The sequence below is a fragment of the Sapajus apella genome, unplaced genomic scaffold (assembly GCF_009761245.1).
Source record: "Sapajus apella isolate SASKATOON/1434 unplaced genomic scaffold, GSC_monkey_1.0 scaffold37, whole genome shotgun sequence".
Classification (NCBI taxonomy): Eukaryota; Metazoa; Chordata; class Mammalia; order Primates; family Cebidae; genus Sapajus; species Sapajus apella.
Window position 1 is genome coordinate 526,699 of NW_022436977.1, and position 22,351 is coordinate 549,049.

The window sequence follows — 22,351 nt, forward strand, 5'->3', positions numbered from 1 at the left end:
AAGTAAAATAACCTTTGAGAAAACACATTGTAATTGTGATAAACTATAGCATTTATTCATATGTGTAAGGTAATAACACACATTATTCTCTTGTTACTTAAGGTGGGAGGAGGAATAATTGTGAAATTATGTTTCAATTTTCCAGCCTGGCCAAAATGCAAAACCCTATCTCTGATACATATACAAAAATTAGCCAGGTGTGATGGTGTGCCCCGTAATCCCAGCTACTCAGGAGGCTGAGGCACAAGAATCACTTGAACCCGGGAGGCGGAGGTTGAAGTGAGCTAAGATCTCGACACTATACTCCAGCCTGGGTGAGAGAGCAAGACGTGGTCTCGAAAAAAAAACAAAACAATTTTCATGCTTAAAGTGTAGCTCAGAAGGATTTAGAGTAAGAGCATATATTTTGCTCACAGCATATATGTTAGGAAACAAAAGATGCTAATTAAATATAAATTAGCGGTAAAGTTGTCTATTTTTTCCCCTATCATGTCTCATGAGGTAATAGATCACAAATATGTTTTAGAATTTTTCTTAAGTTTTAAGAATCCAAAAGATGGCCAAGTACAGTGGCTCACACCTGTAATCGCAGCACTTTGGGAGGCCAAGGCAGGTGGACCACCTGAGGTCAGGAGTTCAAGACCAGCCTGGCCAACATGGTGAAACCCTATCTCTACTGAAAATACAAAATCAGCCGGGCATGGTAGCGCATGCCTTTAATCCCAGCTACTCGGGAGGCTGAGGCAGGAGGATCGCCTGAGCCCAGGAGGCAGAAGTTGCAGTGAGCCGAGATTGCACCACTGTACTCCAGCCTGGCGACAGAGTGAGACTCCTTCTCAAAAAAAAAAAAAGAAGTGAGCCAAGAGCTCCAAAGGACCATACCTGTGTGATGGGATTACCCACGAAACCTGAAACAGCCCCTGGACCCATCCTCATGAAAAATATTACTATACAAAACATTTGCCTGCTTGGCTCTGCATGACTGTGCATTTCAGTAGAATCAGTTGCAGGTCTGTTAACAGTGATTTTTTTTAAAAGCTCTTAAATGGTGGTCATCTTCTGTTCACATGGCTCCACACTCTGAGGTCCCACATCCCTGAAGGTCCGGCCCCTCTGGTTACATGGCTGTGCACCTCTTGGGGGCACTCGGGGCCGCGTTTACTTTCTTCCTGATGTTTTCTGTTAAAAACAAGAATCTTATTGCCTCTGTCACCTAAGCTCTGCCTCACAGGGCTGGTTTTATGTTTTAATTGCCTGCCAGATTTTGTGTTAAAAGAAGATGCAACAACTATATTTAAGAACATTTTGGGAAAAGAAAGGTAGCGTCCCTAATCCCTCTACCCTGAAATGACTCTTAGCTTTTCCACCTTGCCTACAGTAGTTGCAGGGTGGTGGGCGGGGAGGGGGGTTCCTTTTTTCCCTCAATAATATGCTAGAAATATTTCCCTCAGTAATATGCTAGAAATATGTCAGAAATGGTTTTCTTTGTTGCTTCATAACTAATGGAGCCTTCACAACTATCAGTGACTGCCTAGTAGCCCTTCTGTGGTTGCCCCATTATGTACTATGTCAATGGATATCACAGCGTTTAAGGCTTTTTCATCACGAACTGATTTTGTTTTTAGCAAGGGCTTAGTACTAGAACCTTCTATCATGCTTGTCTGATGGTTCCACAGAACACTCTGAATCCCAAATCAGGCTTTTGGGATTGGCATACTCAAATAAGTTTTAATGACCTCAGGAGGTTTATTTGACCAGATTTGACTGGTTCAACTCATGTTAAGTCAGTTTTGGCTCCTATGTCTTGATGTTTGTGAAAAAGAAGTCTGAAGATAGTTCCAGGCTTATTCCAAAATGGAAAAAAAATATCGAGGTATAGAAGGCTAGTAAGGAAGAGATTATGGATAGCCATCACTGGTTCGGGGGCTGTGACGGTCATAGGGTTCAGTTTGGGTCAACACCCTCATTGCACAAATGGGGAAACCAGAGCCAGGAGGCACTGTCACTTGCCCAAGGGAAAAGAGGGCAGGGCTCGGAGGAGGAATCTGGAAGGCCCAGAGCCAACATCACAGCATGCTTGTCTGAGCAGCCCTTGGAGGGCCCTGCTGCATTCCAGTGGGGGCCAGCCAGCTCCTGAGAAGAAGCCCAGCAGAGTACACTCTTACCAGCCAGGCTCCTCCTGCCAATGGCCACAAGGCCCTCGAACAGCGCTTTGCTGGGGTTCTCACCAGCTGTGGCCACGCCATGCAGCCAAATGAGCAGCATTCGGTGGCCATGCTCCTGGTAGCTCCTGGTGCCTGAGGACAATGAGGAAGGAGAGAGAGAGGGGGAGAAGGAGCCCATGGGGCCCCTTAACCAGAGCACCTGTCTATGCCACCCTGTACCACCTCCTGAGCATGCCCAGGTGGGACAGGGGCCAAAAGCCTCCAAGGCCCTTCTCCATGCTCCAGCCAAGCTCAGCCTGGAGATGGGTAAGGGGAGTGGAGGAGCAGCTTCTCAGATAGGGTGGGAAGGGTTTGTGTCTTGGTCCCTAGAACCTCCCCAGCCACAGGCCTTCTCCTGAACACCCACTATACACTCTGTGGGTGTTACTCTGAATGAAGAAAGAACTGACATTCATTGCTGTGACAGCACAAATTGTACACTTCACCTCTCTGGCTGCTCAAAATAATCTGTGCCCTGCATGCTAGTGGCCTAATTTACAGATGAGAATACAGCTTAGTCAGAGACAGAGCTGGCTGCACCAATGGTTCTCAGACTCAGCTGCTCCTTGGAAACACCCAGGGCCCATGTCATTCCCAGAGATTCTGATGTACCTGGGTCTGGGTGCAGCCTAGGCATTTAACGGTTTTAAAGCTTCCCAGATGGTTCCAACATACAACCATGTTTAGAAAATAACTGCCCACACTATTCAGTGTTGACATGGGGTTAACATGGTATTAAATCCTGTGATTCAGCTGGCTCTCCTGTGTTGGGGGAACAGACAGATGCTGGACCACACCCATCAGGTCCAGATCACTCTGTTCGCCCCTCTGACCTTCCGTGTCCCTCTTGGGCCCCTCAGCAGGCATGTCCTCACAGTGCTGCCCCTGGTATGGTGGCACTTCTGCTTGACCCAGCCATCTCAACACCATTTATTCAATATCTCTGCCCCCACCACTGTGTACAAGGGCTTCTTTATCATGTATGAAAGTTCTTATCTATAGCAGGGTTTACTTTTGGACTCTCTGCTCTATTCCACTGATCAATTTGCAAATTTTGGTGTCAGATACCTTTTTTTCTTTTTTCTTTGGGAGACAGAGTCTCACTGTATCCCCCAGGCTGGAGTGCAGTGGCATGATCTCGGCTCACTGCAACCTCCGCCTCCCGGGTTCAAGCCATTCTCATGCCTCAGCCTTCGGAGTAGCTGGGACTACAGGTGTATGCTGCCACGCCCAGCTAATTTTTGGTATTTTTAGTAGAGGCAGGGCTTCGCCATGTTGGCCACGCTGGTCTCAAACTCCTGACCTCACGTGATCCGCCCACCTCGGCCTCCCAAAGTGCTGGGGTTATAGGTGTGAGCCACAGCTCCTGGCCCAGGTATCTCTTTATGTTAATTTTATTTGGGCTTTATAAAAGGCTGAGTCTGCCTGGCTTAGATCCACTTTATTTTTCCCCCCAGAATATTCACTTATATATCCCTGTTTATTGTTTCAGACAAATTATAGAATACTTCAGTCAAGTTTCAAAAACCTCCTATTTCGATTAAAACTGGATCAAAGTTTTAATCTAATTGGGGAAAAACCTGATATCTATATGATAATTTTTCTTGCCATAAATACAGAATGTCATTCCGTTTACACAAATCATCTTTTATAGTTGAACCATTATTGTTTTATTCATATGTGTCATCTATATTTGTCTTTTAGTTTTCCAGATAAAACATACACACCATTGTAAATGGAATCTCTTTTAAAAGATTCTATATCTATATATTTGCCCATTTAGCAATGGTGTGTAGAATTTCTGTGGTGTTAGTATATTTTCTATATTTAGCCATTTCCTTGAATTATTTGATTCTTAGATTTTTTTTTTTTTTTTTAGTTGATTCCTCTGGACGTCCTATGTATATAAGTATACCATGTGAGGCCGGGCGCGGTGGCTCAAGCCTGTAATCCCAGCACTTTGGGAGGCCGAGGCGGGTGGATCACGAGGTCAAGAGATCGAGATCATCCTGGTCAACATGGTGAAACCCCGTCTCTACTAAAAATACAAAAAAAAATTAGCTGGGCATGGTGGTGTGTGCCTGTAATCCCAGCTACTCAGGAGGCTGGGGCAGGAGAATTGCCTGAACCCAGGAGGCGGAGGTTGCGGTGAGCCGAGATTGCGCCATTGCACTCCAGCCTGGGTAACATAAGTGAAACTCCGTCTCAAAAAAATAAAAAATAAAAAAATAAGTATACCATGTGAAATTAATAAGTCTCTCTCTTCCTTTCCAATATTAACCTTCCTTATTTCTATTTCTTTTTCAAACCTTAGTACCAGGGCTAAAATTTCCACATAGATGTTGAATAATAGTGACAACAGCAGGCCCCCTTCTTTTTACCAAGAATGACTTTAGTTTAGGTGTAAACAGTGGGTATCAGTTTGGGCTGATTGGTGAAGAATGTGAAATTCACAATCAGTGGGGAGGGAGGGGCAGAGTGTGCAGCCTGTGCAGAGGCCTGGAGGAGGGACAGAGCACCAGGTGTATTGGACGGTGTGAGAACAGGCTGTGGGTTGCACAGGCTCTTTCCCCAGAAGCACAGAAAACTGAACACACTTCAGGTGCCCCCCCACCCCTCTGCCCACTGGTTGCTTGGGGTGAGGAGAGGCAAGGTGGTACCTGTCCACTGTTGCTCGATGGCATAGACATGCGCCTCTGTGAACTCCCAGGAATATGCCAGCTTCTTCCACTCGTGGGGCTGCAGAAATCTAGAGGCCAGCTGCCACAGCACAGAGCGGAGCTGCTGTGTTTCCTGCCGATGGTCCTGCTTAAAGGACAAGCTCTTCCCAGAGGGGTCACTGGAGTCGTTGCATGAAAGGTGGTCCTGTGGGACAGATCCCAAAAGTGCAGAAGCTGTCCCTCATGATCCTGGACAGAGGCAATGCAGAGCCAAGGCCCTATGACCCTACCACCTCTGCTGGCCTAGGAGCTGGAGTCAGCAAGGGCTGGAGACTTAACATCCTCTCTCCTGGTTTCTCACTCCATGCTCTGCCTTGATCTCTGGAACCCAAGTTGCTGCCACTGTTCTTCCTCCCGGAATTCCTCTGCTCACCTTCCTGACTCTCAACCTCACTGTCATGGTCAAAAGACACCCAAGTGCCACTTCCAGGGAGCCTTTCCAAATTCCTCCAGTCAGGTGCCTCTCTTTCCTGTGTTTTGTTTGTTTGTTTTTGAGATGGAGTTTCGCTCTTATTGCCTGGGCTAGAGTACAGTGGTCTGATCTCAGCTAACTGCAACCTCTGCCTCCCGGGTTCAAGTGATTCTCCTGCCCCAGCCTAGTAGCTGGGATTACAGGAACCTACACCTACACCATGACCGGGTCATTTTTGTGTGTGTGTGTATTTTTTTTTTTTTTTTTTTTTTTTTTGAGACAGAGTTTCACTCTGTTGTCAGGTGCCTGGCTAGAGTGCAGTGGAACAATCTCGGCTCACTGCAACCTCCACCTCCCAGGTTCAAGCAATTCTCCTGCCTCAGCTTCCCGAGTACCTTGGACTACAGGTGCACGCCACCATGCCCAGCTAATTTTTGTATTTTCAGTAGAGACGGGGTTTCACCATGTTGGCCAAGATGGTCTCAATCTCTTGACCTCATGATCTGCCCACCTCGGCCTCCCAAAGTGCTGGGATTACAGGCTTGAGCCACCGCGCCCGGCCTTTTTTTTTGCATTTTTAATAGAGATGGGATTTCATCATGTTGGCCAGGCTTGTTCTTGAACTCCTAACCCCAGGTGATCCACCCGCCTCGGCCTCCCTAAGTGCTACTGGGATTACAGGCATGAACCACTGTGCCCAGCCTCTTTCCTGTGTTCTTTTTTTTTTAATTTTTTATTTTTTAAAGATGGGGTTTCACCATGTTGGTCAGGCTGGTCTTGAACTCCCGACCTCAGGTGATCCACCCGCCTTGGCCTCCAAAGTGCTTGGATTACAGGCATGAGCCACCACGCCTGGCTCCTGTATTCTTATAGCATGGGCATCAGCAGAAGGACTCCGAAGCTTTGGCCAAAACTAGCAGGGCAAGAATCAGATTTGCTGAACTGCAATGGTGAGTAAAGGGTGGGATTACAAAATCCTTTCTAGCAAAGCAGGCAATGAAATTAGAGGTTACGAAGGAATTCTATCATAGCATAAATGAAGCCCACAAAAGCCTAAGCCCATCTAAAGGGAATGGATGCAGAGTTCTGGTTGTTAAATTCAGGGTGAAGAAAATCACCCTGGTGTCTGCAATTTCAAAGTTTACATCATGGTCAACAGTCTCTAGCAATCAATGTGAGGTGAAGCTTGGTCCTCACCTGGGGTATTAAAAACTGGTCCCCTGGGGCAGTGTTTTTAGCCCCGTTTGCACATTGAGATCATCTGGGAGCTTTAAGAACCACTGATGCCTGGCCCCCAGCTCAGAGATTCTACCTGAATTGCTCTGGGGGCCCAGGGGGGATTTGTGATTCTGATATGCAGCCACTGCCTTAGTGGTGAGGAACTGTAAAGCCTGAAGTGGCTTAGTAATCAGCAGAGAGATGAGTCAGTTAGTAAAACCCTCAGTATTAACATTTTGGGATTTTATTTAGGAATAATCTGTTATATATAAAGGGGTTGTAATGTTTAAGAGAATCTAGCATATCAGTGAGAGAACATCTTATGATTCCTAAATTTATCCACCAATTGATTTTGAAACAGTAATTTTTATTTAAAAGGGATAAAAGAAGTTTACTAAGTTTGTAAACCACATTGAAATGTTTAAGATATTTGAGATTATTTATAAGTTTAAATTAATGGTCATATTAGAATAAGAATTTAAGAAGCATTTGAAGTGCTTAAAAAGAAAATCTATTATATTAAATTTATTCGTTCCATTTAAATGTTTAAGGTAGTTTAACTACGTTTAAACACGGGACCCAACATTAATCAAAAGACTTCCTTGAAACTGCCTGGAAAAATTTACTAGTTGTATAAATAGAATAATAAGATTTATAAAATGGATTTTAAAGTTTAAGAAAAACTAGGTTTTAAAATTTGTAATTTACCACATTCAATACAGATGCCCCTCTACTTATGATGGGGTTATGTTTCGATACAAATATAAGTTGGTTGGGTGCAGTGGCTCATACCTGTAATTCCAGCTCTTTGGGAGGCTGAGGCAGGTGGATCACGAGGTCAGGAGATCAAGACCATCCTGGCTAACATGGTGAAACCCTGTCTCTACTAAAAATACAAAAAATTAGCCGGGCTTGGTGGCACGGGCCTGTAGTCCCAGCTACTCAGGAGGCTGAGGCAGAAGAATTGCTTGAACCCAGAAAGCAGAGGTTGTAATGAGCCAAGATTTTGCCACTGCACTCCAGCCTGGGTGACAGAGAGAGACTCCGTTTCAAAAAAAAAAAAAAAAAAAAAAAATCATAAGTTTAAAATGCACTGAATCCCTCTAACCTACAGACCATCATAGCTTAGCTTAACCTACATGTTCTCGGTACACTTACATTAGCTCATAGTGGACCAAATCATCTAACACAAAGCTGATTTTATAATAAAGTGCTGAATATCTCACATAATTTATTGAATACTGAAGTGAAAAGCAGCATGGCTGCATGGGTACTTAAAGTATGGTTTCTATTTAATGTGTATCGCTTTTGTGCCATCATGAAGTACATAAGCCAAACCATTGTGATTGGGGACCATCTGTATTAACTTTGAAAAGTGAAGTAAATACAAACTTATTTTCGGTATATAAAAACAACCCAAGGACACCAAAAAAACTCCCTACCCCCATTTGCTAACTGGATTAGCAAACATTCTGCCAATCTTCTGTCCCAAGTCCACAGCATACATTGCTAATCAATCCCAGCACACTTACTTCTGGCTCAGAAAGTGGCCCGAGCATAACATCCCAAGCAGCAGTTCCAATCACCTGGAGATGGCATGAGATGGAATCTGCCATCTCTTTTTCACACATGTCTGTATATATTCACACATGCATTTTCATCAGCCAGAAGCTACAGCAGTGTCTGGCAGTATCTCCACGCTGGCATGGACCTCAGTCTGCCTTGTTTCAGTGTGTTTGGACACTTGCCCATCACCAGATCCTCACAAACAACTGTGATAGCATACAAGGTGATGATTTTCACCCACATGGAGACTGAGAGACCCAGAATTGGTCAGGGCTGGGGTTCAAATACAGCTCCATCTGGAGCCAGAATCACTCCCTTTAAGATAAAGCATGGGGCCTCCATACCTTCTCCCATCTGTAGAAACGATCAGCTTTTATGATCATGTCCACCAGGCTGATATGGTTGCTGCGGGCGGCCACTGCCAGGGCAGTTTTTCCCTGCTGCAATTAAGAGGCAAGAAGAGAAGCCAGAGTTTCTACAGGAGGGGGTGCACGAGGGCCTCTAATACTAAGGACAAACCCTCCTGCCCACAGGAAGCAGTTTCCAGCAGTCTACGCTGACAGCAGAAAGGTTTTCTGGTTTTCTGGGTATGATGGGGAAATGGAAAAGTTACAAATAGAATAAAGGAACAGCAATACATAATTCCAATGACCACCTCTTGTGTTTCTTTAGAAATTAGGAAGCTTTAGCGCTTATGAAACTCAGCCCTCATTACTTCTTCAACATCCTCTGTGAAAAAGGGGTTCCAACCCACTTTTCAGATAAAGAAACCAGAGCCCAGAGATGGGGGCGTGGGCTGATCATGTCACCTTTGCCCACCTCCAATCAGGCCCCCTTTTCTCCAGGCCTCCACAGACCTGCAGTGAGATGGGAAGCTCCTCTCTACATCTGACCAGCTGCCCAGGGCCTAGCTCAAAGCAGGGAGTCCCCTCCTAGGTCCAGCTTCAGGGTCTGATCCTGGCCCCCAGCTCTACCCACACCATCACAGGCTGACCTCGCTTAGTCACATGTGCAAGTGCCCTTCCCCTCATATGCCTGTGACCTCCCAGCCTCATACCAAGTCTTCGGCTCTTCTGAGACCACCAGCGCCTGCAGAAGTAGCTGTCCCAGAGGTACAATGAGCTGGAAAACTTCCCCAAACCCTGTCTCACATGTGGGGGTTGTTAGGCAGTGCTGTGGTATTCTACTCCCCCACCCCACCAGGTGACTCAGGAGCTTGCAGTCTGATGGGGGCCATAAAGAAGAAAGCAATCATTTCACAGGCCTATACCAGAGACGGGGGGGACCTCAGTAGAGACAGGGGAAGGTGGTAGAGGAGGAGGCTGCATTTGAGCTGGTATAGAAAGGATGGCAGTCCTTGAACACCCTGAGAGGGAGGAGGGAGGAGGCATTTGTAGCAGGGTCTTTGGCAAAGGGGGAGCCATGAAAGCCTGAAGTGAGGTGGGTTGTAAGCAGAGGTACCTTATCTCTCAGGTTTAAGTCAACCCCAGCAATGAGGAGCATCTCTGCTATGTCCTGCCACGCATGCTCTGCAGCCAGGTGAAGGGGCGTCTGCTGCCTCTAGGAGAGAAGCCAAGGGAACAGGTGAGTGAAAAGCATATAGGGGTGGCCTGCCATCCTAAGTCAACCCCCACAATGATCCTAGTATATTTCTTCTACTCTTTTCTTTAACGCAGAATGTTTTTAGCTTGTTGGTTTTACATACATGAGATCATCCTATATGTATGTACATTTTGCATCTTATTTTTTTACCCCAACATAACACTTTTTATGTACTATAAACTCTGATAAACACCATTTTGATAACTCCATAATAGTCTGTTTATGCCATAATTTACCTAACTGCTTCCCTATTTCCCTATGATTAAATATTTAGGCCATTTTCTTTTTTTTTTTTTTTTTTTTTGAGACAGAGTTTTGCTCTTGTTGCCCGGGCTGGAGTGCAGTGGTGCAATCTCGGCTCACTACAGCCTCCACCTCCCAGGTTCAAGCGATTCTCTGCTTCAGCCTCCTGAGTAGCTGGGATTACAGGCGCCCACCATCATGCCCAGCTAATTTTGTATTTTTAGTAGAGACAGGGTTTCTCCATGTTAACCAGGATGGTCTTGATCTCCTGACCTTGTGATCCACCCACCTCAGCCTCCCAAAGTGCTGGGATTACAGGCGTGAGCCACTATGCCTGCCTAGGCCATTTTCAAATTGAAGACTGATAAACAATACTGCAATGAATATCTCTATGCATGAGCTTTTAATATGTTTCTCAAGGCTCAGTTCCCAGCAGTGCTAATGCATATCATTTAAAGATATATGATATATTCTGTCAAATTGCTTTTGACTCCCAGTGGCTCTGTGTGCCATGCCCTTGCTGGTATTGAGAATTATATGGCTGGTGGGTAGATTGTGTAGACAGGATTTAAAAGGGCTCTTTACTGATCACAGCTTCAGGACTCAGAGGCCTCTTGTTACACAAGACTGCCTCCGTCACCCCTGCCCTGGAAATTTTCCCTAAGGAAAAAAAAGCAATGAAAGGAAAAGATTGAACGTAAAAAGATGTTCACTGCAATGTTATAGATCATGGCCAAAACTTGGGAACACCCAAAATATTCAAAAGAGGGGAATGAAGAACAAAATGATATTTCCTTCAACAACTATTCAAATTACCTTTTAAGAGCTAAAAGAGCAATTCCTCAACTCTGGGCCATGCTAGGAGACCACAGCCAAGCCCTGCCAGCCTGGGAGGTTTCCAGAAGCTCCCTGGGGCCCGGATGGTCTCTGTAGCCACTTACATTGTCCATGGCATTCAAGTCACTGTCAGAGTTCATGAAGAGCCGGACCAAGGCAGGGAAGTTGTGCCTGACAGCGAGATGCATAGGAGAGGCGCCCTGCTGTGGGAGGAGATACACGAATCAATCAATGAGTCCGTCCCAGGACTGCCCAGCTGGAGGCTGGTGCTGGAGACAGAAGGAGGGAAGGGTACAGTGTTTCTGGGTTTGGCCCTTTTAGCTTCTTGGATGACATGGGTGGCCTTAGGCAATTATGGTCGCAAAGCTTGAATTCCTCGAGCCCAAAACTGAGCCCCTAGGTGGGTGAGGGTGAGGGTCTGAAGACACAAGGGCAAGACCCCTGCTATGTCAGAAACTCACTATGTGACCTTGGGCAAATCATTTCCCTTCTCTGCTACTCTTCATCTGTCAAGTGACGTTTGCCGTGGTCCCTCCTAGAAACGATACCTTAAGATTCTCAGCCGGCCACCGTGGCTCATGCCTGTAATCCCAGCACTTTGGCAGGCCGAGGCAGGCGGATCACCTGAGGTCAGGAGTTCAAGACCAGCCTGGCCAACATGGAGAAACCCTGTCCCTATTAAAAATACAAAAATGAGCCAGGCATGGTGGCAGGCACCTGTAGTCCCAGCTACTCAGGAGGCTGAGGCAGGAGAATTGCTTGAACCTGGGAGGTGGAGGTTGTAGTAAGCCAAGATCTCGCCACTGCATTCCAGCCTGGGCAAGAGAGCCAGACTCTCTCTCAAAAAAAAACAAAAAACAACAACAACAAAAAAAAAAAACCCCAATGCATAAATGAGCAGAAAACACAAGCTGATAATTCATTTAAGAGGAATTGTGAGCTTAGCTTCTGATCCTATTCCAGCTACAACAGTATTTGACTTTCCTAAGTGCTGCCAGCTCCCCTACTCCTGGCCCGCATCCCAACCCCAAGGGTCTGATGTGCCCATTTCCCCCTGTGCTTCATCAGTGTGCTCATGGAAGGCTTTGCAAAGGAGACTCCCTTCAACCCTTGTACCCACACTTACATGATCAGCTACATTGGTGCAGCCTCCTGCGTGGATGAGGGCCCGAGACACGTCCTCTGAGCCACTGAGGGCTGCATAGTGAAGGCAGCTCAGGTTTTTCTAGAAGGAAACAGGCATCAATGCAATGTCACAAGGACCCCTTCTGCTGAGGTTCGCAAAGCTCTTTGAGATTCATTTTTCCATTTGAGTGTCACAACCCCTCTGGGAGTATCATCCCTATTAAACTAAGGCTGGAAAATCAATTACTTTCCCAGGCCTGGTGACCAGTAAAAGAAACTCACTATGGTCTCAGTCTTTTCCTCACCTCCTATTACAAACACAGGAATGTAGACTAAAGCCTGCCCAATTCCATGGCTGGTAAAGACATGCAGATGATCAACTCTAAGGAATTGGTTTCTTTTTCTTTTCTTTTCTTTTCCTTTTTTTACAAGACAGAGTCTTGCTCTGCCACCTAGACTGGAGTGCAGAGGCATGATCTCAGCTCACTGCAACCTCTACCTCCCAGGTTGAAGCAATTCTGCCTCAGCGTCCTAGGTAGCTGGAATTACAGGTACCCGCCACCACACCTAGCTAATTTTTGTATTTTTAGTAAAGACAGGTTTTCACCATGTTGGCCAGGCTGGTCTTGAACTCCTCACCCTATGATCCACCCGTCTCCGCCTCCCAAAGTGCTGGGATTACAGGTGTGAGCCACTGGGGTGGAGGTGGTTTTCAAAGAGGAAGACAAGTAAGATTTGCCAGTACAGAGCAGACACTACCCAGCATGCACTGCTCAGCACAAGCTGGTCTTGGCGCATCCAAACAGGATCCTGGCAGAGCCAGAATGGACACGTGATCTCGGTGGGCCTCAAAGTCTCTTTCAGTCAAAGCCCAACGTGATCCAGTGATCACCTTACACAAGGTACACACCAGGCAAGTCCTACTAAGGTGATCCACTGTCTCAGTTGCCCTGGATTGAGGAGTTCGTGAGATGTGGGACTTTCCATTTTAAAATCAGGACAGTATGGGTCAAACCAGGACTAGCTAGCCATCCTGCTAAAGTCCCAACCGAGTGAGCACCTGGGTTGTGTGGGACTCAGTCCATCTCATAATGGGAAATGCAGTCACCGTGGGCTTGCCACCTCCTCCCAGACCCTGCAGCATGACATTCTAAGAGGAGTGGGAGTGTTGAAATGGAATGTGGCCTCTGCCAGAAACTGCAATCGGAGGCTGGAGTACAAGCCCTGGCGTGATGAACAGCTCCAGCCCCAACACAGTGGCCACCCAGCTGGGTGCAACCTCCCCAGTCTCTCTTTTATTTTTTTTCTTGAGACAGGGTCTCACTCTGTCGCCCAGGCTGGAGTACAGTGGTGCAATCATAGCTCACTGCAGCCTCAAACTCCTGGCTCAAGCAATCTTCCAGCTTCAGCCTCCCAAAGTGCTGGGATTACAGACATGAGCCACCTTATCTAGCCTACTTTTTTTTTTTTTTAGAAAGCCAGTCAAATTAAGCAGTGGGGAAATAATTTTTTAGCATAACATTTTAATTCTCTGTTTTTGAACTGTTTTTGCTATTTATATTGTTGATTTTTTGGTTTTAATTTTTGAGATGGAGTCTGGCTCTTGTCGCCCAAGCTGGAGTGCAGTGGCGCAATATTGGCTCGCCACAACCTCCGCCTCCTGGGTTCAAGCAAGTCTCCTGCCTCAGCCTCCTGAGCAGCTGCAACTGCAGGTACTTGCCACCATGCCCAGTTTTTTTTTGGATTTTTAGTAGAGATGGGGTTTCACCGTGTTAGCCAGGATGGTCTCGATCTCCTGATCTCATGATCCACCCACCTCAGCCTCCCAAAGTGCTGAGATTACAGGTGTGAGCCACTGTGCTTGGTCATATTATTTATTATTAATATTGCTGCTATACTATTGACATTTAGAACAAAGCAAGAATTACAGAACCTGAAGCCATTCAACCAGCCAGAAAGGTTATTTGTCACTGATTCAAAACTAAAAAGCAAAGCAAAAACACCAACTCATTACATAAAGAAAGGCCACATCCCAGCTTTCCAGGTCATAGAGAAGAATTTCTACCGGCAGAATTGATGAGGACAGTGGGGAGAGAGAGAAGAGGTTCGTCCAGGGTCACACAAGCCCCAGCTTTGTCAGGGGAAAGCTTCACCAGTGGGTGGCACTGTGGAGTCAGGGGAACAGGCTTCGAAACTCAGCTTTGCCTCTTACTAGCTTGTGAACCTGAGAAAGTGCCCTCTAAGCTCCAGTTTTCTCATCTGCAAAATGGGTAGAATTTTTCTGAGGTAACAGTTACAAAGGGGCTTTGTGAACTATCAAGAGCTCAACAAATGGAAGACAGTAACAGGGCCAGGTGCAATGGCTCCCACCTATAATACCAGCACTTTGGGAGGCTGAGGTGGGAGGATCACTTGGGGTCAGGAGTTCAAGACTAACCTGGCCAACATGGTGAAACTCCATCTCTACCAAAAAAATACAAAAATTAGCCGGGTGTGGTGGCATACACCTGTAGTTCCAGCTACTCAGGAGACTGAGGCAGGAAAACGGCTTGAACTCAGGAGGCAGAGGTTACAGTGAGGCAAGATGGCGCCATTGCTCTCCAGCCTGCGTGACAGAGTAACACCCATCTCAAAAAAAAAAAAAAAACACTAACAGGTGTTGAGGTGTTGGGCTGTATTACGTCCTGTGCACTGTGTTAGGTATTTAATCCTCTCCACTATGTAAAAAAGTAAATGTCATCCCACTTTATAGTTGGGAAACAAGGCTCAGAGGGGTTAAGTAACTTGCTCTGGGTCACAGGGCTCAGCAGTGGAGAAGCCAAGATCAGAACCTGGCCTGCTGCCTAGAAGCCTCTATTCACTCAGTGTTCAGGAATCACTGTGGCAGTTACTTCCGACATGGTTATGGCTCAGCAGCCAACAGCAGACGGCAGTCTTAGGAGGGCCTGGCTACCTGGGTGAGTGCGTTCACGCTGCTTCCAGCCCTAAGAAGGAGCTGCACACAGTCAAGGTGGGTCCCCTCAGCAGCCGTATGCAGGGCGGTCAGACCTTCCTGCAACACACAAGGAGAGTGATGAGGATGGCGGGGAGGCCCACCCAAGGGACCCCCAATCCCACAGTGAGAGGACACCTCTTCTGCCTCGGCCCCAGGGCCCCTTGAACGCTCCACTGCCCTGCCCCTGGGAACAACGAGCTTTCTTGTTTGTGGTCACATGAGCCTCACACTGATGTCCTCACTTTGTGGAGCACACACATGGCATAGTCACTCCTGGCTCTACATCTCTGCTCACATTCTTCCCCTATCAGGCTGTCCCAGCTGCTCCCTGCTGTCTATTTCCTCCTATTCCAGGAAGCCCTCCCTGACCATCCTGTCCATGGCGACTTCTCCCTTCCTTGAACAAACACTCTCTGTCTCACTTCTTTGGTGATCCATCATGCCAAGCGCCACCACTAAGCCTGGAGTTCTGTGCTGCCACTTGTCATTCCCTAGTGGACTCTCAGTGTGAGATCATGCCCTCAGCCTCCTCACCATTGGCTGAGGCTTCCTCGAAGGCAGACAGCAAGCCAGAGTCACACATCTCAGCATCCCCCAAGTGGTGACTCACCGCATTCTGCTCCTCCAGGTCCAGCCCGATGTCCACAAGTCGCTGCAGCACAGCTACATGGCCCTGGCCAGCAGCCAGGTGAAGGGCTGTGTTCCCCTCCTGCCAGAAAAAGGGCTCCTGAGAGGCCAGCAGACCACAGAGCCCCAGAATCACAGAGCTGCGATGAGCTGCAGCCATGCACACTGGGTGGGTGCCACCCTGCGCCTAAGAACTGTGCCAAAAACTACAACCAGGGGCATGTTCAAGGGCCAGACCCTGGTCTTTCTTTCGTTACACTTTAAGGCAGGCACGTTGCTTAAAAATTAAACAAAACTAATTCTACTTTCCATGTACCCATCTGAAGTCAGTCCCACCTCGGGTCCCCCAAATCCATCTCTTCTCACTGCTCAAGGTCCCAGCAACTCTCCCCTGAGCTCATGCTGTTCCAGGCAGCTGCTTGGCTCAGTCACCCTCCTCCCTCAAGTCTGTGTGTGAGATGTTGATTTCTCATTGAGTAGCATGGCCTACCCGGCCCACATTCTGAAATTGCAAACCCTTCCTCTGTCCTCCTGAGCCTATTTTCCTGCTCTGCTTTTCCTTTCCCCACCACGCAGATCACCTGCTAACACAGTCACCGACTGTGCGCTTAGTGTTTATTGTCTGACTCTTGTTTTTTTTTTTTTTTTAATTTTACTTTAAGTTCTGGGATACAGGTGCAAAACATGCAGGTTTGTTACATAGGTAAACCTGTGCCATGGTGGTTTGCTGCATCTCTCAACCGGTCACCTAGGTATTAAGCCCCGCATGCATTAGCTATTTGTCCTGATGCTCTCCCTCCTCACCCCCCAACAGGCCCTGGTATTTGATGTGTCTGTGTGGTTCTCGTTGTTCAGCTCCCACTTATGAATGAGATAGTGCAGTGTTTGGTTTTCTGTTCCTGTGTTAAGTTTGCTGAGGATGATGGCTTCCAGCTTCATCCATGTCCCTGCAAAGGACATTATCTCATTCCTTTTTATGGCTGCATAGTATTCCATGGTGTATATATACCACATTTTTTAAATCCAGTCTATCATTGATGGGCATTTGGGTTGGTTCCACATGTCTGACTCTTCTTGCTGGAACATAAGCACCACAGGAGCAGGGCTGTGCATCTATTTTGTTCTCTGAAGTTTCCTTAAGTGCCTAGAATAGGGCCTGGGGCACATGGCCAACACTCAGTAGAGTGTTCAATGAGTCAGTAATGTAGGAGGGTCTTCAGGTGATCATATAGAGAGCTCAACATGTTTCCTCTGGAACTTGAGTTGCTTTGCACTTGGAAAGTCTAAAGATGACAGTGACATAGCCAAGAGAAGCAGCTGCATTGGGCAGGGCAGAGATCCCAACGTACTTTGTATTAGAAGTGGCCCCTGCTGAGGTCTTCCTGCTTGATGTTGTCCTTTAAAGGGATCTCCCTGCCAGGCACAGTGCCTCACACCTGTAATCACAGCACTTTGGGAGGCTGAGATGGGCAGATAGCTTGAGCCCAGGAATTCCAGCCTGGGCAATACAGTGAGACTCTGTCTCTACAAAAAATATAAAAATTAGCAAGATGTGGTGGTGCATGCCTGTAGTCACAGATACTGGAGAGACTGAGGCAGGAGGATTGCTTGAACATGGGGAGTTGAGGCTGCAGTAAGCTGTGATTGCACAACTACACTGTAGCCTGGGCAACAGAGCAAGATCTTGTCTCAAAAAAAAAGTTGAATTCAGCTAAAAATAATAAAAATTTAAAATATTTTTTAAAAGCCCTGAACAGCTTTGTCTTCCCCTCCTTGCCAGCTTCTCTGCAGACACACATAGCGCCTGTAGGCTGGCTGCTGCGCGCCGGGACCCACAGTGGGAAATGCAGTCACAGCGTGAAATCTCTGTGTTCAGAGACACGAAGGAAGCAGGTGAACCAGGAAGGGCCAACACGTGCCCCCAGTTAACAGGGTGAGGAGACCATGGCAGGGCTTTTCTCTTCCTTCTGGGTTATAAATATCCATGTCCTGCCATTTGAAGCTGCAAGTGGTACACGGATGCCTGACGGGCACTTGCACTTTCCTGGGCAGGGCAGGGGGCTCGGAGGCAGGAGCACTGGGCAGAAGTCAGCCTTGGTGTGGGCCTGGGGCCCTCTCGCCTCCACCTTGGGGATGTCCAGCATCTCCACCTCTGTGAGGCCTGGACAGCAACACCTCGCCCTTCCAAGTGGAGTTCATCACTCTCTCTGGGCTCTCTAAGCCTCCCTATCATTCTAGAGCACATGTGGCGTGACCTCTGTTGTTACTGACTCTAAGAGGTCTACCCCCTTAGCAGGTCTTGAAAAACTTACTGTGCCCCCTCCCCAGATGAAAGTGAAAATGAAAACACTCCTATCCTGAAAATGCAAAACTTAATGAGGGTATACAATTTTAAAAGCTTCTTTGCAGAATTTCTGGTTGCAAGATTCTGGAGAAGTTCATCAAAGCTGTATTTTCTTTCTCTGTTCTTGGTGCTCATGCTCTCCTGGGGCCCTGAGGTGTGATCATTTTGCCTCTTGGGTAAGCCAGTCCTGGCAGGTGCTGCCCTCTCCTCTCTCTGTATGCCCAATTCCTGGCTCAATGCCTTGCACACAGCAGGACCTGCTCAGCCCAGCAGGATGAGTGTGGATAGACTCGGTGCAGAACTCAAGGGGGTCAGTGTCCCAGGAGGCAGCCTGGTAAAGGGAGGAGCACAGCTTTATGCATTAGGATAATTGTTCCAAATTGAGCTCTACCTTTGTCTCACTGTGTGACCTTGGCTAAGGCATTTCCCTTTCTGGGTGTGTTTCCACAGCTGTAGAACAAGAAGGCTGAATTCAGATACCTTCCAGTTCCAACACCCTGTAGTGTATTTGCGTGTGAGCTCTCTATCACTTCTGTATACACTGAACTCCCGCTATCCTGGCCAAGCACATTAACCAGAAGATTAATAATGGAGTTCATCTCTTTGTTGGAGGCATCATTTAGAATTTGCTATATCATATTTTGTTAATGATTCACAAGGGTATAATGATAAGAGTCATTGCAGAGTAGACTCTCCGGTCCCCGTCCCTTATCCCCTCTCAGTTGGGTGAAATCCTGCTCATAAGCCCTGAATGATATGCTCCCTCCTCTGTGCTCCCATCCTATTCCTGTCATAACCATAGCAGAGCAGCTGTGTGGCTACCACCCCCAACAGTTCCCCACATCTGCCAACAAACAGACAACCCCAGTAGGTCACAGCCCTGCCCTACCCACTCCAGGCAGCGCTACCAACCACCTAGATCTGCCACCCTAGCCAGCCACGGTGGATCAGAGATCCTTACTATGACTGTGGCACTGAGTTCCTTAAGTAAGAAAGGCTGTGGTCCAGGTGTGGTGGCTCACACCTGCAATCCCAGCACTTTGGGAGGCCGTGGCAGGCGGATCACTAGGTCAGGAGTTCGAGACCAGCCTGACCAACATGGTGAAACCCCATCTCTACTAAAAATACAAAAATTAGCCGGGCATGGTGGTGTGCACCTGTAATCCCAGCTACTAGGGAGGCTGAGACAGGAGAATCACTTGAATCCTGGAGACAGAGGTTGCAGTGTGCCAAGATCATGCCATTGCCTATGCTCAGCCTGGGCAACAGAGCGAGACTCCGTCTCAAAAAAAAAAAAGAGAAATGGTGTCTTGGGCATCTTTATGCCACCAACCTGTAGCACAGGGTTGGCCTATGGCACATGCTGGTGAAGCACCTGCTGGATGAACACTAGATAGCTTCTCATCTTTGGCCCACGTGCCCCTCCAGCACAGTGGGAGTCAGACGTGGACACAGGTGAGAAGCCAGAGCCTAGAAGTTAGCAAGTTTTGCACCCTGGTCAGGATCCCAGAACCTCACAGACACAGTACCTTGTCTTTGACACTGTGGTCACAGCCAGAGCCCACGAGGAAGTCCAGAGCATCCAGCTGCCCGTGCTCAGCTGCCCTGTGAAATGCTGTCCTCCCCAGCTAGCCAGGAGGAAAAGGGGTGTGAACCTCCCTTGCTCTGTCAGTTGGCATACCTGCCTCTGCCCACCTGCCTTCTGTTCCCCAACCACTCTGGCCTTGCAGTGGCCTCTCCTGCCCCAGACACTGTCCTCTCCCTTTGCCTCCCCACACCCTCCCTGGAAAGCCCAGACCCAACTTCCCAGCAAGCGCCACTTGGTGGAGTCCTTTCTTGCTGCCTAATGAATAAACAGATTCCTGAGAATAGGGGTTGAGATCTCCAGAGGGACCCCCAACCACCCATCAGACTTTCCCTCCTAAGATTACAGTCCCTCAAACTCACACTAGAGCCCATTCCTGTCCCTAAAGCTCCCACAAGCCTCACTCTTCCACTTGGTGCCCCCTCCAATCCCTGATTTTCTATCTTACCCACAAATCCAGTTTATTTACCAAATGTTAACTCCTCCAGGAAGCAGAGGCAATGCCTCCCTTTTCTAACCCATCTAATCCTTGATTAGGGCATCTCTGCGGCAGCTGACTGTGTTCTGCTTGTATTTTGCTCATTTGCACCCCAACACCTCTTCCCAACCAATGACTCCCCAGGCCAGGTGCAGTCTGCCCACAGATCAAAGGATACACCCGAGGAATGTGGTAAGCCCAGTAGGCAAGAGTGGCCCCAGGAGCCCTGCCCACAATGGGAATGATGAGTAGCCCTGAGACACTCTCACCTTGTCTACGTGGTCCAGGTCCACATCCTCCAGGTCCTCCATTATGAATGCCAGCACAGGCACGTGGCCTTTTTGGGCTGCACAGTGCAGTAAGGTCAGGCCATCCTGGAAACAAGTGCAGGATGGTCCCTGCAGTCTGCCAAGGGAGGCCCTTCTCACACACTGCTAGTCTCCCAAACAGCGAGTGTTTGAGACCCAGCGCACAGCCTCCCCATGGATTCAACACTGTCAATGATGAATGGGCCCCAAGGATAACCCACTCTGCTGCCCACCCAGCCTAAGAGGGGCTGGCAGGAGTTGGGATGCCAAAGTTCAAATCCCAGCTCCAGCACTCCTCAGCTCTGCAGTCTGGGGTCAGTTACTGCGACCTATCTGAACCTCCATTTTTTTTTTTTTTTTTTGAGACAGAGTCTTGCTGTGGCACAATCTCAGCTCACTGCAACCTCCGCCTCCCAGGTTCAAGCGATTCTCCTGCCTCAGCCTTCCGAGTAATGGGACTTCAGGTGCGTGCCACCACGCCCAGCTGAATTTTGTATTTTTAGTAGAGTCAGGGTTTCACAATGTTGGCCAGGATGGTCTCAATCTCTTGACCTCATGATCCACCCACCTCTGCCTCCCAAAGTGCTAGAATTACAGGCATGAGCCACCATGCTCAGCCTGAGCTTCCATTTTCACACAGGACAAACTAGCATCATAATCCCTGACCACGTCAGTGGGTGGTTGAGAGGACTGGACCTACAGGAAAAGTATTTTATCAACTGAAAATTAAACATGTACGGTATGGTCGTATATAGCACTAGTAGCCTCCAGAACAGTTAAGAAGGTTCTAGGCATCTGCCTCCCTTGATACAGCTGCTAATGAAGAAGCAGGTGACTAAGTGACCAGTGTATGTCACTAGGAAGTGACCTCCTAACTTCTAGGGCAGATTAAGAGCAGATGTGTGCCAGGTGCAGTGGCTCACGCCTGTAATCCCAGCACTTTGGGAGGCTAAGGCGGGCAGATCGCCTGAGGTCAAGAGTTCGAGACCAGCCTGGCCAGCATAGTGAAACCACATCTCTACTAAAAATACAAAAATTGGCCGGGCGTGGTGACAGGTGCCTGTAATCCCAGCTATTCGGGAGGCTGAGGTGGGAGAATTGCTTGAACCCAGGAGGTGGACGTTGCAGTGAGCCAAGATTGTTCCACTGCACTCTAGCCTCGGTGACAGATCGAAACTCCATCAAAAGAAAAAAAGGAAATGTGGTCTGCAGGGAGTAGACGCTCCAAAGTGGCCTGGGTTGGGAGGTAGACAGGAAGAAGGTCTCTGGAGCCTAGAAGCAACAGGAGGGAGGCTTGCAAATCCTGTTTATGTCCCAAAACTTCTACTACCACCTTACATTAAGGTCAGATTATTTGAAGTCCTTTTTGCAACCCATCCATGGGTCATAAAAGTCAGTAGAACAGTGTTTCACATCTTGACAGTGGTCCAATCTCAGTGAGTATAAATTTTCAATATGTGTCTTTCATGTCGGTATCATGGACCCCCTGATATGAAGGGATGAGAAGGGGACTTCCCTCTTGTGTTCTTCCCAGATTTCATAGCCCTGGACTGATGATTTTCATGAGGAAAACATGAGACAAACCCAAACTGAAGGACATTACACAAAATACTTGGCTACTACTCTCCAAAAGGGTTAAGTCATAGAAAACAAGGAAAAACTAAGAAAGCATCACAAAATTAAAAGAGACTAAGGAGACAAGATAACTAAAGCATTGTAGAATATGAATGGAAAAACTGCTGAAATCTTTTTTTTTTTTTTGAAGCAGTCTTTTCCTGTCACCCAGGATGGAGTGCAGTGGCGTGATCTTGGCTCACTGCAACTTCTGCCTCCTGGGTCCAAGCGATTCTCCTGCCTCAGCCTCCCAAGTAGCTAGGACAACAGGTGTGTGCCACCACGCCCAGCTAATTTTTGTATTTTTAAGAGACAGGGTTTCACCATGTTGACCAGGATAGTCTCGATCTCTTGACCTAGTGATCCGCCTGCCTCAGCCTCCCAACGTGGTGGGATTATAGGCTTGAGCCACAGCACCCGGCCTGGTATCTTACTATAGTCTGTAGTTTAGTAAAACTGTAAATATCACCAAT

General features: G+C 47.7%; 1 protein-coding gene across 11 annotated transcripts in view; it reads right to left on the minus strand.

Moving 5' to 3' along the window:
• Window positions 1-782: 782 nt before the first annotated feature.
• ANKDD1A (ankyrin repeat and death domain containing 1A) overlaps window positions 783-22,351 on the minus strand; it is a 36,945-nt gene continuing 15,376 nt past the window's right edge. For 5 of the 11 annotated variants that reach the window (XM_032297158.1, XM_032297156.1, XM_032297161.1 and 2 more), the window contains 11 exons: window positions 20,226-20,330; window positions 19,423-19,521; window positions 15,533-15,631; window positions 14,881-14,979; window positions 11,929-12,027; window positions 10,907-11,005; window positions 9,582-9,680; window positions 8,465-8,560; window positions 4,865-5,069; window positions 2,166-2,297; window positions 783-1,179 (listed from right to left, as the gene is read on the minus strand). In XM_032297158.1, coding sequence (XP_032153049.1) covers window positions 1,118-1,179; window positions 2,166-2,297; window positions 4,865-5,069; window positions 8,465-8,560; window positions 9,582-9,680; window positions 10,907-11,005; window positions 11,929-12,027; window positions 14,881-14,979; window positions 15,533-15,631; window positions 19,423-19,521; window positions 20,226-20,330 — 1,194 coding nt within the window. In that variant the 3' untranslated portion in view covers window positions 783-1,117. Of the gene's footprint in view, window positions 1,180-2,165; window positions 2,298-4,864; window positions 5,070-8,464; window positions 8,561-9,581; window positions 9,681-10,906; window positions 11,006-11,928; window positions 12,028-14,880; window positions 14,980-15,532; window positions 15,632-19,422; window positions 19,522-20,225; window positions 20,362-22,351 lie in introns of all 11 variants that reach the window. The other 6 variants (XM_032297162.1, XM_032297163.1, XM_032297157.1 and 3 more) reach the window with 5 other exon arrangements.